At 41.9% G+C, this 16,905-nt stretch overlaps 1 protein-coding gene across 1 annotated transcript; it reads right to left on the bottom strand.

Annotated features, from left to right (window-relative positions):
- Positions 1 to 5,935: 5,935 nt before the first annotated feature.
- LOC119521310 (vomeronasal type-1 receptor 4-like) lies at positions 5,936 to 16,565 on the bottom strand. The gene is made up of 3 exons (XM_037819433.1): positions 16,438 to 16,565; positions 8,667 to 8,811; positions 5,936 to 7,010 (listed from the first exon to the last, which is right to left on the bottom strand). Exon 3 carries the CDS (start codon positions 6,960 to 6,962, stop codon positions 6,021 to 6,023), a length of 942 nt encoding a protein of 313 aa, XP_037675361.1. The 5' UTR covers positions 6,963 to 7,010; positions 8,667 to 8,811; positions 16,438 to 16,565; the 3' UTR covers positions 5,936 to 6,020.
- Between the last annotated feature and the right edge of the window lie 340 nt (positions 16,566 to 16,905).

The raw sequence follows: 16,905 nt of genomic DNA, 5'->3' as shown, positions 1-16,905 counted from the left end.
GCCCCCCCCCGCCTCTTATATGCATTTAGCCTTGGTATATTGCCTTTTTTACATTGAAGGAAGCATAATAGCATGTTTTGTTAATTATAGTCAATAGTTTACATTGATTGTATTTTCCCCCCAGTAACTCCCTATTTTTAGCACCTTGCAAGGTTGACATCCATTTGTTCTCCATCATGAAAAAACATATTTGTACATTGTGACATCTCCTGGCCTGAGCAAACCAGGCCTATGGGCCTTGGTGCACAGCAGTCTGCATGACCTAGGGAGCTAATGTTTAACCTATTGTCTTTGTAAGCCAGTAAAGAGAAAAAGGGTAAATTGACCTTAAAATTTTACTTTAAAAGGTGAAACGGGAAGCAGACAGAAGGTGAGAGGCTCTTTGTCTCATAAAAGAGCAAGATGTAATTGTTCAAATGTTAATCTAGTAATTAATACCCTGTTAATATTCCAGGGTCAGTAGTAGCTTGACCTAACCTTTGCCCTAACCCTAACCCTAACCAGGAAGATGCTGAACCAGGACCAGCAGAAGGATGCTGCAGGGACCCCAGGGAATGGATTTGAGCATGGAAACTTCTTAGCAGACTGCTATGATTGTATTAATAGAAAACCAGCTCACCTAGACTATTAGAAGATCCAGAGCTGCTTAAGTGAAGGAATTTTTAACAAGCATATTTTTCAGCTATCACTTTCATTTATGGGTGGCAGGAAATTATTTTTTATCTATTCCCAATACAATTTCTTCCTGGGCAATACATTGGAAATGTTTTCTTCCATTTTTTGTAGTGTCCTTAAGGTATATTTTCAGACAGCATTTACTAGCTTTCACAGTATCAGAGTTTTAATCTTTGAATTCTTTGTATTTTATTACTTCTGAAAGAATATTCTCTTTGTCATAATCCTAAAATTTGATGTCTAATTTTTCATGGAATGTTTTCATTTTTTCCAATGTCATACTTGGCCCTTGATGCATGTGACAGTTATGTACAAAATTCATATAAGGTAGGATAAAATTAAATTTGTTTTCATCCATGATTCTTGTATAAATCATTATTTCCTTGCAGATACACCAAACCACTTCTGATAATTCAGTATTTATTATATTAGAATGTCTCCCTAGGAGTTATCCTTATTCATTCGTCAGGTCATCTTCCATGGCCTTATCTATATTCATTTTATAATTTGCATTATAAACTAAGACAGTACTATTTATTTTATTGCTCAAATTTTTCCTGCTTGTCCTTGGGAATTCCTTCACATTGGAACCGGGGCCTTTGATATATCCCTGATCTTCAGTTTATCTTTAGCAATTTATTTATTTTTGGCACTACAAGATGGTCCAGGCTCATCTTGAACTTTACCTGCTCCAGACATAGAATCATCCATTTCTCCAAAAAGCCTTTGATTAGACAATGGAATCAGAAAGAAGTTCTAGGTTCTAAATTAGGCCCCTAAGCAGACAGAGCTGGGAAATACGCATTTACAACCATTTGTATAATTATTTCTGGATCTATGCATCTGTAGGTGTATATGCACTCATCCCGATGTCTCTGGGCTCTAATCCAGTACCACTGGTTTCATTCTCTCCTTCCCTCCATTCCTTATTTGCACGTATTTAGATTTATCATGTATTATACCTTTGCATACTTTCAAGGATATCCTTATATTGGGTAACGAGAATTTATAGGTACATTGAGAAAGTATTTTGATGCCTTTGCCCTTTCAAATTCCACTTTAATTTAAAATGGGATAAAAATCTCCAGAGTATCATTAATTTCCTCATCTATAAAGCAATGCAGACAGTAATTAATATGCTCATGCCACATATTTGCATTACTCCTGACCCCAATCTGAATCCTGCTGCTGGGGAGTTTATACAGCCCATTTCCTTGTTTCTCTCCTAATTAATCCAAGGTGTCTGTCTCTTCAAAGGTCACTGAGTAAAAATCAAGTAAGAGGAGATCCAGAAATTTCATATGAGTCTACTGGTGCAATAGTGCTACCCTCCTATGATCTTGGCAGGTGTTTGAAGCTACAACTTTTTCTCATGCAAGAATTCTGGGTTTTCTGATATATCAGTGGGCCTCAAATGTTTTGTTTTTATACCATGTAAGGTGTTTTTAAAACTCTGTGACCTGATTTTAAATGGAATCTAATCTACAGAGTAAACAATTGCAAAAGATACCAATTGTTAGCATATCTTTAATATTTATACTTAATAATAAAAAGGAATTTATCCACCCAGAAAATACATATATTGAATACTTACGTCATTATATAGTATAGGTTCCAAAGCTGGAGAAAACTCAAATATCTATCTATTGACTGATGATGTATTAGTCAGGAGAGTCAGGGTTATGCAGAGAGATATATAGATATATGTGTGTGAAAATATTAAGAGATTTGTTACAGAAATTGGCTGATACCACCATGGGGATTAACGAGTCTGAATTCTGTAGGGCAGGCTGAGAGCTGGAAACACCACAGTGATGTTAATTTCACCAGGAGACCCTGACTTCTTCATGTAGAGATAGAAACTCTTCTTTCTGACTTCTGAAATCCTCAGTTCTCGCTTTAAGTTTTCCAAGTGATTGGATGAGGAGACTCCCCTCTTCTCTGATTGTAGACATAATCAGTGGTAGATGCAATCAACTGACTAATGGTGTAAATGCATCTAAACTCTCACAGTGTTAATACAGCTGGTGCTTGCTTGACCAAACAACTGGACACCATATTCTAGCCAAGTTTACAAATGAATTCAACCTTGATAGATGTCTAAACTGAGTGATGTATCCATACAATGAATTCATACTCAGCAACAAAAATAAACTAATGACATGTGCAATAACATGAGTGAGTATTAAAGGAATTATGCTAAGTGAAAGAAAAATACTTCAAAATGCTATATACTATACGAGTCTATTTATATGATATGCTGGTTTGAATGTACTATGGCCCCCAAAATATCACTATCTTTGATGCAATCTTGTGGAGGCAGGTGTATTAGTGTTGATTAGGTTGAAACCTATTGATTCAGTGTTTCCATGGAGATGCGACTCAATCAATTGTGGGTGATACATTTGATTGGATAATTTCCATGGAGGTGTTTCCCCACCCATTCAGGGTGGGTCTTCATTGGATCACTGGGTACTTTCAAAGCAGCCACATAGACCCAGACACATAGCAACTGAAACTAAGAAAGGACAAAATGCCCCAAGAGCAACACTTTGAAGAGTGCCATCTAGAAACGAAATCTGGGAACAAGCAGACACCAGCAAGTGCCTTCCAAGCTAACAGAGATTTTCTGGACACCAATGCCATCCTTCAGTGACAGTACCCTGTTGTTGGAAACTTTACAGCCTTAAGACTAACTTTGTAACCATATAAAAGCCCTTTATAAAAGCCAATCCATTTCTGGTGTTTTGCTAAAAGGCAGCATTAGCAAACTAGAACATATGATATTCTGAAAAATATAAAGACATGGAGAAAAAAATCCTATTAAAGTTTCCCAGGCTGTGATGTGAGGGGAGGATATTGATTTTAAAGGGAAGAGAAATCTTTGGAGTACCGAAAAACCTCTATTACCTAGATATTGGTGGTAGTTACGTGAGTAATTACATTTATCAAAATTCATAGAACTGAACACCTAAAGTGTATGAATTTAACATAATGAAAATTATCTCTCACTAAACCATGCTTGAACAAAGCCTGTTCCATAATTACATCAAATTCTATAGGAAAAGGACATTTAGCATAATGTTTACTCAAACGTAAACAGGCTCTTCTTAGCAGAATTTTTACATATCCTAATTCATTAAATTTAAGATACCATTATTCTTAAGACAGACTTATTTTATGTACCTTTCTGGTTGTCAAGGTCCAAAGAAGAAAAGGAATCCACTCTGGGTATTTCACTCCCTGGGAATGTTGAGGCAATGCAGAGGTTAGTCTCAGCTGGAAGTTGATCTCCACACACACACACACCTCCCAGGGCTACAGGGACAACATGGGGGAGGTCGAGTTACCTGAGCCAGTGTTTCACAGTTATAACTATTTCCCTCTTTTCCCATTATTCAAATTTAGAAGATGCTGTGTGGGCAGAGGAATCATCACAGCTGAGGAAACTCAAGGTTAAGGGACCCCGATCCCATAAATGGAGTAACAAGCAAACCTTCCCTCAGAGGGGGGCATGACCTTTAGGATGCTGGTCAGGAAATTAACTTGTCCTATGATCAGAGACACTACTGACATCCCCCAAGGCTATTGGTTATATAAAAGTTCTTGAAACACAGGAACAGAAGTTGGTACAAGATACGAAAAAAAAGAACATGCATCACCTGTGGTACATTTTCTGCCAATAGGGTGTAAATTACCCTTTAAAATGGGAATAATAAATCCTCCAAACAAAAAGGCCCACAGAAAATTTCTGCCTAGTAAACTAACTTTAGCGGTGTGGTTCTACTCGGTTTATAATCACTGAAAGAGCAGGAAGTGAAAGAATTCCCAGAAGATGGGAATTCTGTTTTTTCTGCATAGGGTTTTCATGCAATATTCTGGTTTTTAATCTATGAGCTTTATAAAATATTCTGGTTTCTAATCTAGAAGCTTCATACTCAAAGTGTTCAGTTTTATAAATTTCAACAAGCTATACACTTATGACTTAGGAATGTGCCTTAAATATTTTCAAAACATCATAACTTCTTGTTAAGTTGAGAAAAAGTATATAGCTTAGTGTCGTGTTATTGTCCTTATATTGTCAAGGAGAAGTTAAAGGTATTAAGTAACTGATACCGTGTGTGTTGGTTTGAATGTATTAGGTCCCCCAAAATGCCATGTTCTTTGATGCAATCTTGTGAGGGCTGACATATTAGTGTTGATTAGGTTGGAATCCTTTCATTGAGTATTTCCATGAAGATGAGACTCAATCAACTGTGGGTGAGACCTTTGATTGGATAATTTCCATGGAGGTATTACCCAACCCGTTCAGGGTGGGACTTAAATGAATCACTGGGGTCCTACAAAACTATTCACAGACAGAAGGAGGTAGTGCAGCCAAGAGAGACATTTTGAAGGATGCACAGGAGCTGAGAGTGGAGCTGGAACACAACCTGGGATCAGCAAATGCCAGCCAGTGCCTTCTCAGCTCACAGTGGTTTTCTGGATGCCATTGGCCTTTTTTGGTGAAGGTATACGTGCGCTGATGCCTTCATTTGGACACTTTATGGCTTTCAGACTGCAACTTTGTAACCAAATAAACCCCCTTTATAAAAGCCAATCCATTTCTGGTTTTTTGACTAATGGCGACATTAACAAATCAGAACACTGAGATTACTTTTAAGCTGTAGACTGTAATTTCTAGGTTAAAAACTGAAAGATCCTATGTAGAACTTAGAAAGAAGAAGGGTAAAATGTAGGATTATTTTAAAAATTAACAGAGAAGAAGATATACAAAATAAGAAAATAGAAGAAGGGTTATGAAGAGAGACAATCATTTGATAAATTTAATTCCAAATATATCCATTATTAACAGCCTAGATTCTCCAGTTACAGTAAATTATTGTTTGACTGCATTCAATTGGATATTTTTTCAAGAGAGATGGAAAAAACATAAAGATTAAAGAAGAAAAATGAAAAGATATTTAGGATAAGTTTAAACAATTAATCAACTAATGATTATATAAATATATAATAAATAGATACATAGATATAAATCAGATAAAATAGACTTTAACATTAATGCATTTTTTCATTGTAATTACAATGCCTAGTATACAATTTTTAAATATTACTCCTTGATAGAAAACAAACACAATATGTGTATGAATGTAGGTGTATATACATATATATATTCATACACAAATTGACACATAAATACAAAGACATATGCATGCATCATACATACAGAAAATATATATTGTGTATTCACTACCACTCTCTTGTAATATAGCTTCATAATTGTGCTTACAATTCTGTGATGGCCAAAAGAAGAAGCAAAGCAATGCTGTGCAAAGAAATACCATTTACATATGTCTGATGGAGTTAGGGGAATTTTTATTCCTTCTGCAGGAAAAGCTGACCCCAGATAAACTGGAATCACGGCCCATGAGAACGAAGGGGCTGACAGTTGGGAAACACAGAGAAAATACTGCATCTATCTGCAGCAGCAACAAACCGGGATTATCAAAAAGAGCAATACAAACCTGAAGGATGGAGGAGAGAGTGTAAAAGGATACAAAGGTGCTCACTAGTAAAAGGATGGTTTGTGTAGCTCTGGACTCAGGGGAGGACCTGGGGGAGAGGCTGGTCCTGTGGATGTGTTGGACCCGCTGCTTGTGCCTGTACAGGATGGAAACCATGGAGCCGCTGGCCCAGAGCATGAGCCCCAAACACAGAGCATCAGGGAATGATAACAATGCAGCATAGAGTGAATCTGCACTTCTGTCGTGATATTTAGCAGAACAGTAGCCTAAATCTTTTCTCTTTATGATGGTATCATTTCTCCAATTGCCAGTCACAAACACAGGATAAATGATATTTACCAGCATGTAGAGGAGCCAGCACAGAGATATGGTGAAGCCGATGTAATTGGGAGCTTTCATTTTAATCTCTGCCCACCTGGAGTTATTGGGGCTGATGGTGATGGCCTGGAAGATACTCAAGAGGCAGGTGCTGCTAATGCACACACCCCTGCCAATACTGCGAAAGTACAAAAGGAGTTTGCATCCAATATCATTGAGGAAATCTTTCAACCCAAATGCTGCCATTGTCCTGGGGACTCCAATAGTGAGGATGGACAAGGAGTTGGCTACATTCAGGTTATTGAGAATCAAATCTATGGACCTTAACCTGAACCCGGTGACATAAAGGAAGATATGATGGTAAAGAAGAGAGAAATTCCCCAGCACCCCAACTACAGTCTGGGATAAGATGACCAAGCCTGTTGCCAAATCTCTGGAGGACATTCTGCCAGTTCCCAGGCACTGACGTTTTCTCTTCAGAGCCAGAAGATTCTGCATGGGAATAGGAGATGTGGGCCACATGTCAACTGAAACCCAGTCTTTTCCATTTACCATTAGTATTCACTAAGAAATATTTAAAGTGTGTGTTTTATTGAGTTTGCTGATAGATGAATGTGCAGCATTTAAAGTGTGTTTTTAATGAATGAATCACCGCTATGAAGACTCTGTATGTGGTAACTTCTCTATGCTTCACAAATCTATGAGGTGGCCACTACTACTGTTTTTCTTATAAACACAAGGAGCACTTAGGCACAGGGAGGTTTGTCTACATTCACATGCTGGTTAGGGGCAGAGTGGAGACTTGAACCTGGCTTGGCAGTTAACCAGCATGCTCTACTCACAAAACTAGTTAGCTGTGTGTTTGCAGTTTCCAGATATAGATTCAGTTTTGTTTTAACACCGTGTAATTTGATTTTAAACTGGTGATATCATTGACCCATTTTGGTGGTAGCAATTTTCCAGTAATGTGTAAAAATGTAATCCAGGGGCAATATTAAATATGAATAAACTTTTAAAGGATCATATAATGTTGATACACCAGTTGCAGTAAAATACTACAGGAACCTTCCCCATAACCAAGCTGGATTTAAGGAAAGCAAGACTGGCTCAATATTAGGATGGCAACAGAAAACTCATTTGTTTTTATGCCAGGAACACACATGTGACAGTGCCTACCTCGGGAATTATTCAACAATCTCCTATGGCACTGTAAACTACAGGATGTGAAACACTAATATGTAAAAAATAAATAGTGTAGGCTGGAAACCAAATCATTACTCTGCAGTTCATATACTCATCAATTAATTAATACATGAGTGAAGTAAAACTACTGGCAATGAGATGAGAACATTATTAAAAATATAAAACACATATGGTAAATGAAATCTCCCTGGCATGCAATCTTGTGCATTTTAAAAACTGAAATGGTATATTTTTGGAATAACATAAGAATATTTTAATATATTAGAAATACCATAAGATAGATTTGAGCATGATGGCAGCTTTCTAAAGCCCATACTTATATAGTTACCTTTTCCTTAAATGCTGCTTCCCTAATTCAAGAGGGAAAACTCTCTCAACATAATCAACAGACCACTTACATTTTCAGTAGAGACACAATTACAGTCTTCAAAAAGCAGTTCATACACTCAGAGAAAACATTTCCAACCCAGCTGTTGCCATTCACATACGCTGTTTCTACACAGGATTAAATGATGCTTGCAGATTGATCTGATATTTTATTTTAAGCATGGTGTTACATGCACACCTCCAGTGATCCTGAATTTTGTCTCTGATTGCTGTGAGGTTGGCAGACCAGTAGATACATTTCAGAACTACTGCCTTTAAGCATCTAGAAAATCTGGTTTTCTTATCACTCAGATTACACACCAGAAATCACTATAACTGAGGATGACACTGAAACTCACTAGGAGCCATCAGGGACGGTGACAAGGTTTGGACCCCCTGTGTCGCTACACCAGCTCAGCCCAGGAATCAGGAATGATTACTCCATCCTGTGTGACTTTAGCCCTGGATGAGTTTCAACCCCAGAAGATTCCCTTTTTTCCAGTGTGATACCTTACACAGAATCCTCATATGCCTCCTTTCTCTACAAACTCTTGGACTGAAACAAAAAAAAATACTCACCCTACTCCTTTCTGCTGTCAGGACAGTGGGCTCAGTGTGACAGTCATGATGGCCAGCAAGTGTCAGAGGGAGCAGCTTGACCCCGAGATAAGGGCTTGTGACTCTGTGACCTCACCTCCCCACAGAACTGCAATTATCATTTCACCTGAAGCAGAAATGAGAATGAAGGCTTGGGGAGCTGAGAATATACTTCCAAAAAACTTTCTCCCAGTTGCTAATTACCAGAATATAATTACAAGCTCCTACTTAGCACCTCCATAGAGACATTGGAGGCTTTGGCAGAGGCTCTTTCTGTTCTGTGAACCCTGGCAGCAGACAGGGTCTTAGTGGAGGGAGCAAGTAATGCTGAGGTCTGGATGTGAGGGACTGGCAGTGAGGTAGGTGCATCTCACTGGATGCTCTGCTTCCCTGAAAGTCCTTCCACACAAAGTAGAGCTCTTTCCAAATTTTCATTCCACTGAGCTTCACCATCATTTAACTTATGATCAGAGAAACGGAATCAGGCAAAAGAAATGAGACGGATTTTTAAAGTGATACAAGTACAAGGAATAACATGGTGCCAGTAATTCACATTTGGAACCATGGAACCCATCTGAAGAGCTCAATGCCAATTAATTTTGACTCATTTACACAATTTTGTTGGAAAACAGCCATTCCCATTATTGGCTTCCCCAGTAGTGATCAGAAGTCTTAACAGAACAATATCCTTAAATGTCAGAAGCTTATGAATCACTCAAGAGCAAGAGCATCAAGATCAGATGGTTTAACAGGCAGATTCTATAACTGTTCTTAACTATCAGATAAGACAATGCTCCTTACTCAATCCAAGGAGACTTAACAGTGACTGCAGTCCTCTATATACACACACACATTTGCTTAACTGTCAGTAAAGAACAATCACTTTCTCTGTAACTTTAAGAACATTAAAATATGAGTTCAAATAGTCCTTTGTTTTTTTCTACAGAAAAAAAAACCCACTATTTGATTCAGGTCTTCCATCTAATGCCCCCAATACCCTAGTCAGGGATTAGATCCATAATGCTGGACAAGCCCTAGTTCATGTGCAAACACCCAAAGACACACACACTATACACACAATAAACCATTTACACACAGATGCAAACAAACCTGTGTGTCCATGGCCAACCATATATCCACATACAGTAACATACCTACAGATGTACACACTCATATACACTAGCCATTTCTCACACTTCCATACACTCACCAAAATACACTGACATTCATACACACTCACTGTAGCATACACTGACACAAATTCATACAGTCCTAACCACATTCATACAGTCATACTCACACCGTAAGTGTGTGCATATATATGTTGACCATGTGTCCATTTTTGACAGCATAGTGGTATCTGCAGATTTATAGATGCCATAAAAGGTCCTTTTAAACCCTTTATACTCCTTCCAACTTTGTAACAACCCAAAAGGGCCTTAAGTTCACTGTCACACTTACAAGCACTGTGCAAGAACATTTTCTGTCTAGGCACATAGCAGAAAAGATCAAGTGTTGAGGGAGTGACAGTGTGAGCATGTGGGATAGGGTGGCATAAAAATGAGGGCACAGGAATAGGGTCCATAGGAATAAGATGAGAGATTAGAGATTGATGGTGTGGGGGGCATAGATAATTCAGGGAGAGAAAGAGGACCCGGGGTTAAAAGGCCTAGTGTGGTTAAAGATGCAGACAGGTTAAAGTGCACAGTTTATGGGAACAAAGAGAAAATATGTGCAAGGAATTTAATGGTAGGGGAATATTGGATTCTGGAGGTCCAAGTGGAACGAAAGGGATAATGATCATGTGGAGTTAACTGAAGAAGGAATGTATAGGGCAGGGTACGTAAAAGGCACAAGGTCCTTCAGGTATGTGAGATATTAAAGAACACAAGAGGGAAAGCAGATAATAGGTGGGGTCGGCAGGTCCTGGGTATAGTGAATGGTTCAAGGCAAAGACTGAGGGAAAGAAGGGGAGATGGAGTTTGAGGCAGAAATGGACCCAGGAAAGCAGGAGAGCAATATGGCAGGAGGCAATGAAGGGTGGTTGGGAGAAGGGTGGGAATGCATGAGCTAGAGGGCCCTGCAGTAAAAGGCACTGGACTATATGGTTAGAAACGCCTTCCAAGAAGGTTCAAACAAAACACAGCAACAGACCTTCTGAGACTGCCAGAATAGAACCTCAGTAATTTTACCCATGATCCACAGCATAGCTCAGGGCAAATGATAAGGAATTTCCCAATCTGAAAATGGATCCAAACATTTAAATGTGGTATTTAAAATTCTAATTGGAGCTCATTCTCCATGATTGCCTGATCTTTATCTATTTATTAATGGTTTCAGTCTGGGTGAGAGAACAAAGAGTGGATTGAATCAGCTAAATGGTAAAAGCCAAAAGATGCTATAAGGGATCCTACAAATGTTACAAGTAGGGACATTTCCTGAAAGCCCACCAAAATCGCTAAGGACTTATTAAATGCCATACAGAGGTTTTTCCTAAAATAAAACAAAACAAAACAAAAAGAAAAACCTGATTGGTCAAGAATCCAATCTTATGAAGAAAAAAAGGATGAATTCATCTGGGATTATAAGAAATGATTTTCTCAGATCTTTGGTGCTCATCTAGGTCTTCCATCTTTTACTGAAAGACATGAAGGGGCAATGTCACCTATTGAAAGAACTCTAGAACAGGATAAAACTTAAAAGACAAAGAAAATAATGGCTTTACAATTTCAGCAACTTCAAAAGGATGAGTTAAAAATAATAAGCATTTGTTTGCTACTTTAATGACAATCAATAGAAAAATACAGCTATTTCCAAGACAAATAATATAAAGGACAATAACTGTCTATATGCATGCAATAGGGATGTTGGAAATAAGACTGCCCATTTTTTTAAAGGGAAAAAAAGTGAGCATTGGACAAATAAAATCCCAATTTAAAATAGGTTCATCATGTGTTTCCTTAAAAAAGTTGGGTTCATACTGAAGAGTAAAGATAGTTTCGAACTATCTTTTAGTGGCAAGAACGGGGTTGTTTTAGTTTAAACAAGACTATATACTTAAGATGGTGCATGTGAAAAGGAAGGTTCCCAGAGTCTACCAAGTGGTGGGGCTCATGCATTGATCAATATTCAAAGAGTTCTAAAAGATATAATGATTCTAATATAACCCCTTTATCAGAAACATTAACCACAGTGATAGAAGTAAATAAATAAATAAATAAATAAGGTAAAGTGCGGGACACTGATTACGTGCTTCGACTACCATCTACCCCTATCCCTTCCCCCACCTCCCCTTTCCCTCATCCCTTGGCGGATCTCTCCGGTAAGCTTCTTCCTCTAATTAGAAAAGAAGGGGGAAATGCGGGACACTGATTACGTGCTTCGACTTGGCGGGCCTGGGCCAGGGGATCGGCCACCCCTGGGGAGGGTAGTGGGTACGGGTGAGTGCGCCCTCCACAGCCCCCCGGGCCTGGGAAAGTGAGGCCGGAGGCAGGCCCCATTTCCTCACCCAAAATATACCAAATGTTAGGAGAGGCTTGCCGGAGGGAACCGCCTTTTCCCCACCCCCTTATCTTGCCCGGACACTCCCCGTTGCCAGCGCAACTCCCATCACCACCGGTGCGCATACATTGTTGCCGGACACCGTTACGGGAGCAACTCTCGCCCCTTTTCAATCAACCTCCGCGCCCTCTCAGAACCAATCCAAGCCTTTAACCCTTACAGCTACCCCGCCCTCTAAACCGCCTCATATAAGCTTGTACTCTCCCCCAATAAAGCTCTCTCTCTCTTGCTTTTCATCATCCTAAAAGAAACGTGTCCCGCCTGTTCCTTTCTCGCCGCCCTCCATACTTGCACGCCTCCCGCCGGGGACCTGGCCAAGTCCCCCGCCTCGCCCTCGCCTCCGGGAAAGAGCCCCCGCCGCCGGTACCCTCGGAGCAATCCTGGGAGCCTAGGATTTAGCAACCGGCCGCCACCCTCCCCCAAACGAATCAACTGCGACCGCAACTGGCGCCCAACGTGGGGCCCCTGGAATTAAAAGTCCTCTCCACGCAGCGGTCCAGTGAAACCACCCGCTCGCCCAGACGCCTCTCCAGCTCCCCTTCTCCTCGCCTGCAAAATAATGCAGCACAACCAATCTGGATCCCGGGAAAAGCAATCCGACCCGCCACCAGCAGCCAAACGGCTAACAAGACGAGAACGCCGCCGTCTCCGCAGCATAACGCACCAGATGACAACAGTACACCTGAGCCTGGACCCCAGTCCGAGTGAAACCCCGGAGAAACAAGAAATCAGAGAAATTATATGCCTCTATAGGCCAAAATACTGCATTAAAAACACCCTCTGGCATTGGTCCCAATAAAGTCATTAACCCCCTTTTTCCACAGCTCTCCAGCCGCACCTCAGCTCCAACCAGCCGCACCTCAGCTGCAAACAACGCATCGCCAACACCACCACCCCAACCGTTTCTGCCCCCCTCTCGTTACTCCTCTCCCCTCTTCAACCTTATCCAAGCGGCCTTCACCTCAGTGAATTCCTCCAACCCTAATCTTACCTCCTCTTGTTGGCTTTGCCTCTCCACTTCCTCCCCCCTGTATGAGCCAGTTGCCTCCAACCTCTCCTTTTCAGAAAACACAGAGGACAGCCCCTCGGAATGTAATTGGAATACCTCAGCCATCCCCCTAACCTTTCATTCAGTCTCCTTTACAGGAAAGTGCATCCGCCCTCGCTCAAGTAACTCTCCCAACCTCACAGCCTGTGCCAACTACTCATCTCCCAGCAGCTCTGCCAAGTTTCTTATTCCTCATAACTCCTCTCAATGGCTCTGCTCCTCTACAGGACTTACCCCCTGCCTTAACGTGCAAACCCTCAATACAACTAATGAAACTTGCCTCCTAATTGTCCTTATCCCTAGGGTCCTATACCACAGCGAGGAAGACTTCTTCCTCCGCCTGGAAAGAACTGCAGCCCCTGCTCCTCTGCAAAAGCGAGAGCCCATCACCGTCCTCACGATTGCCTCCCTCCTAGGTCTTGCAGGCGCTGGCACCAGAATCGCTGCATTAGCCAGTCAAGGCTCCGCCCTAACTCACCTCCGGGCGGCTGTTGACGAGGACATTCGTCACCTACAAGACGCTATTTCTCATCTTAAAAATTCTGTCAATTCCCTCTCTGAGGTCGTACTCCAAAACCGCCGAGGCCTCGACCTTCTCCTCCTCAAAGAAGGAGGCCTCTGCGCCGCCCTAGGAGAAGAGTGCTGTGTATATGCCAATTCCACAGGTCTCGCCGAGGACAGCCTAAAAAAGGTCCGAGAGGGACTGGAACAACGCAAAAAAGACCGTGAAGCCACCAGCTATTGGTCCCACATCTTTACCCCCCTCCTCCCATACCTCCTCCCTCTCATCGGCCCCCTACTAATGATTATTCTAGCTCTCACCCTAGGGCCCTACACTATCCGCAGAATTGTCCAGCTTGTAAGGAAACAAACGGATGCTATTTTTTCCTCGTTCGTGCAAGTCCAGTACCAGCGACTCGCCACCTCTGACGCTCCCTACTCCGAGATGACAACCAACCCTCCGCGACCTCACCGCCACCGGTCAACCCGCCGACCGCGAGGCCCTTCTCGATCGCCTGAACATCGCACCAACCTCGAGCTCCAGCTTCTCTGAACCTCCAACTTTAAACCCCCCACCCTCGTCCATCTCGCAAGCAGCAAGGCCCCTGTCGAGCACCCGGGCGCCACACCAACGCCGAGCTCCAGCCTCGCTGAGCCACCATCAACCCCTTTTCCCCTCCCCGACCTTCCCCTTCCCTCATCCCTTAGCGGACCTCTCCGGTAAGCTTCTTCCTTTAATTAGAAAAGAAGGGGGAAATGCGGGACACTGATTACGTGCTTCGACTTGGCGGGCCTGGGCCAGGGGATCGGCCACCCCTGGGGAGGGTAGTGGGTACGGGTGAGTGCGCCCTCCACAGCCCCCCGGGCCTGGGAAAGTGAGGCCGGAGGCAGGCCCCATTTCCTCACCCAAAATATACCAAATGTTAGGAGAGGCTTGCCGGAGGGAACCGCCTTTTCCCCACCCCCTTATCTTGCCCGGACACTCCCCGTTGCCAGCGCAACTCCCATCACCACCGGTGCGCATACATTGTTGCCGGACACCGTTACGGGAGCAACTCTCGCCCCTTTTCAATCAACCTCCGCGCCCTCTCAGAACCAATCCAAGCCTTTAACCCTTACAGCTACCCCGCCCTCTAAACCGCCTCATATAAGCTTGTACTCTCCCCCAATAAAGCTCTCTCTCTCTTGCTTTTCATCATCCTAAAAGAAACGTGTCCCGCCTGTTCCTTTCTCGCCGCCCTCCATACTTGCACGCCTCCCGCCGGGGACCTGGCCAAGTCCCCCGCCTCGCCCTCGCCTCCGGGAAAGAGCCCCCGCCGCCGGTACCCTCGGAGCAATCTTGGGAGCCTAGGATTTAGCAACCGGCCGCCACCCTCCCCCAGACGAATCAACTGCGACCGCAGTAAAGACTGAGAGCTAGCTATTTTATATAAACCAGTGACTTTTATATTGCTGTGTTTTTTCTTTCTGTATTCTCAGTCTGTTTTCTCTGAGTCAGGGCTGAAGATTTTAAGCTATAAGGCCCATATTTGTGTATTAATTTAACTTTGTTAATTTAAAAGTAAAACTAGTATGTCTTCTGAGTTATCAGCTAAGTACAAAAAAATCAGGCATGCTTAATTTGGTTAGAAGCAAACATAATTTTTAAATCATTTTAAACATCTAGTAGATTTAATACTAGCTTATGTGAGCAGGATACCTGTTTATGTTAAAGAACATCTCCAAAATGTATGCCCTTTTTTGTACTTAACACTAGTAACTCAGAAGAAATGGATGCTTTACTTGTAAATTAAAAATATTACATTAATATACAAATATAGGCCCTACAGCTTAAAATATTCAGCCCTGACTCAGAAAAAATAGACTCATAACAAAGACAAAACAGTTATAAAACTGCATTATATAAAAAGATGGCTTTCTGTCTTTGCCACACTTTTAAAAATTAATAATGAATTAATTTTTAACAGGGTTGTTTATTTTTCTGGTTTAGAGGCTACTTAAGAATTATTATATCTTTTATAAAGTTTTGAATATTGAACAACGAATGCACCCCACTACTTGGGGTAGTCTGGCCCTTTTTTAGTGCACCATCTCAAATGTGTTAGCTTGTTTAAACTGAAACATCCCCACTGAACCTCTAAGCCATCTTTACACTTAAACACTGCCCATCCCCCCTTTTTAATGACGCCCAGGAGGACACTTTTAAATTACAATTTCATTCACCCACTGCTTGTTGTTTTTCTTTCCTTTAAAAATGGGCAGACTTATTTCCAACATCCCTGTTGTTTGAAAAATAGACAGCTGTTGTCCTTTATATTTCACCTCTTGGAACTACCTTTATTTTTGTATTGATTGTTGTGCCAGTTTGGATATATTATGTCCCTCAGAAAAGCCAGATTCTTTAATGTAATCTTGAAGGGGCAAATTGTTTAGTTTGTTGATTAGGGTGGAACCTCTAATTGAATTATTGCCATGGACGTTTGGCCCTGCTCAATCACGGTAGGTCTTGATTGCTCTCTACAGTTGAGCCATCTTTATGAAAACACTCCCTGTTTATTCATTTACAGAGTCGAATGTGACGCTCTGTCTCCTGCTGTCACACACCCCACGGAATGTGGACGGCAGGTCGCTTTGATCTGATACCTGTGGATTATGAAGTTCGCCCTTAGACCTGGGACGGCTGCACCATCTCGGTCACACAGTCTCTCTGTGGGTGGATAATTGTTAACGAGTCTTGCAAATATCTGCAAAACATATTATGCCCAAAACTGGGTGACTCCTTATCTGCACCTTTCCCGTTTTGGTCACTTTTGTCGTCAAGAGCGGTCACATTCCTAACACCCGGTCCCGCCTGAGGAAGCCGGAAGGACTTGCAGGGCGAATAGCCGCGAGTCTTAAACCTTGTCTTGACCTCACTTCCGGCTTAGGTCACGCATGCGCAGAGGTGAGCAACTCCGCCCTCCCTAATCAGAATCTTCAGAACCCCGGGTAGTAGCTTCCCTCGGCGCCTTCACTGCCTAAAGGCGAAGCAGGTACTCGGGTTGTTAGTTTACAGGCTGGAGGGACAGGTGGGGCAGGAATATCAGGTCAAGGTTCTTGGTTTACTTGTCT

This window comes from Choloepus didactylus, chromosome 27 (assembly GCF_015220235.1).
Source record: "Choloepus didactylus isolate mChoDid1 chromosome 27, mChoDid1.pri, whole genome shotgun sequence".
Classification (NCBI taxonomy): Eukaryota; Metazoa; Chordata; class Mammalia; order Pilosa; family Megalonychidae; genus Choloepus; species Choloepus didactylus.
This window is presented reverse-complemented; position numbering and strand designations above follow the sequence as displayed.

Bases quoted from the DNA above. Each gene is read 5' to 3' on its own strand.
- LOC119521310 (XM_037819433.1), bottom strand. From the start codon at position 6,962: ATGTCCTCCAGAGATTTGGCAACAGGCTTGGTCATCTTATCCCAGACT.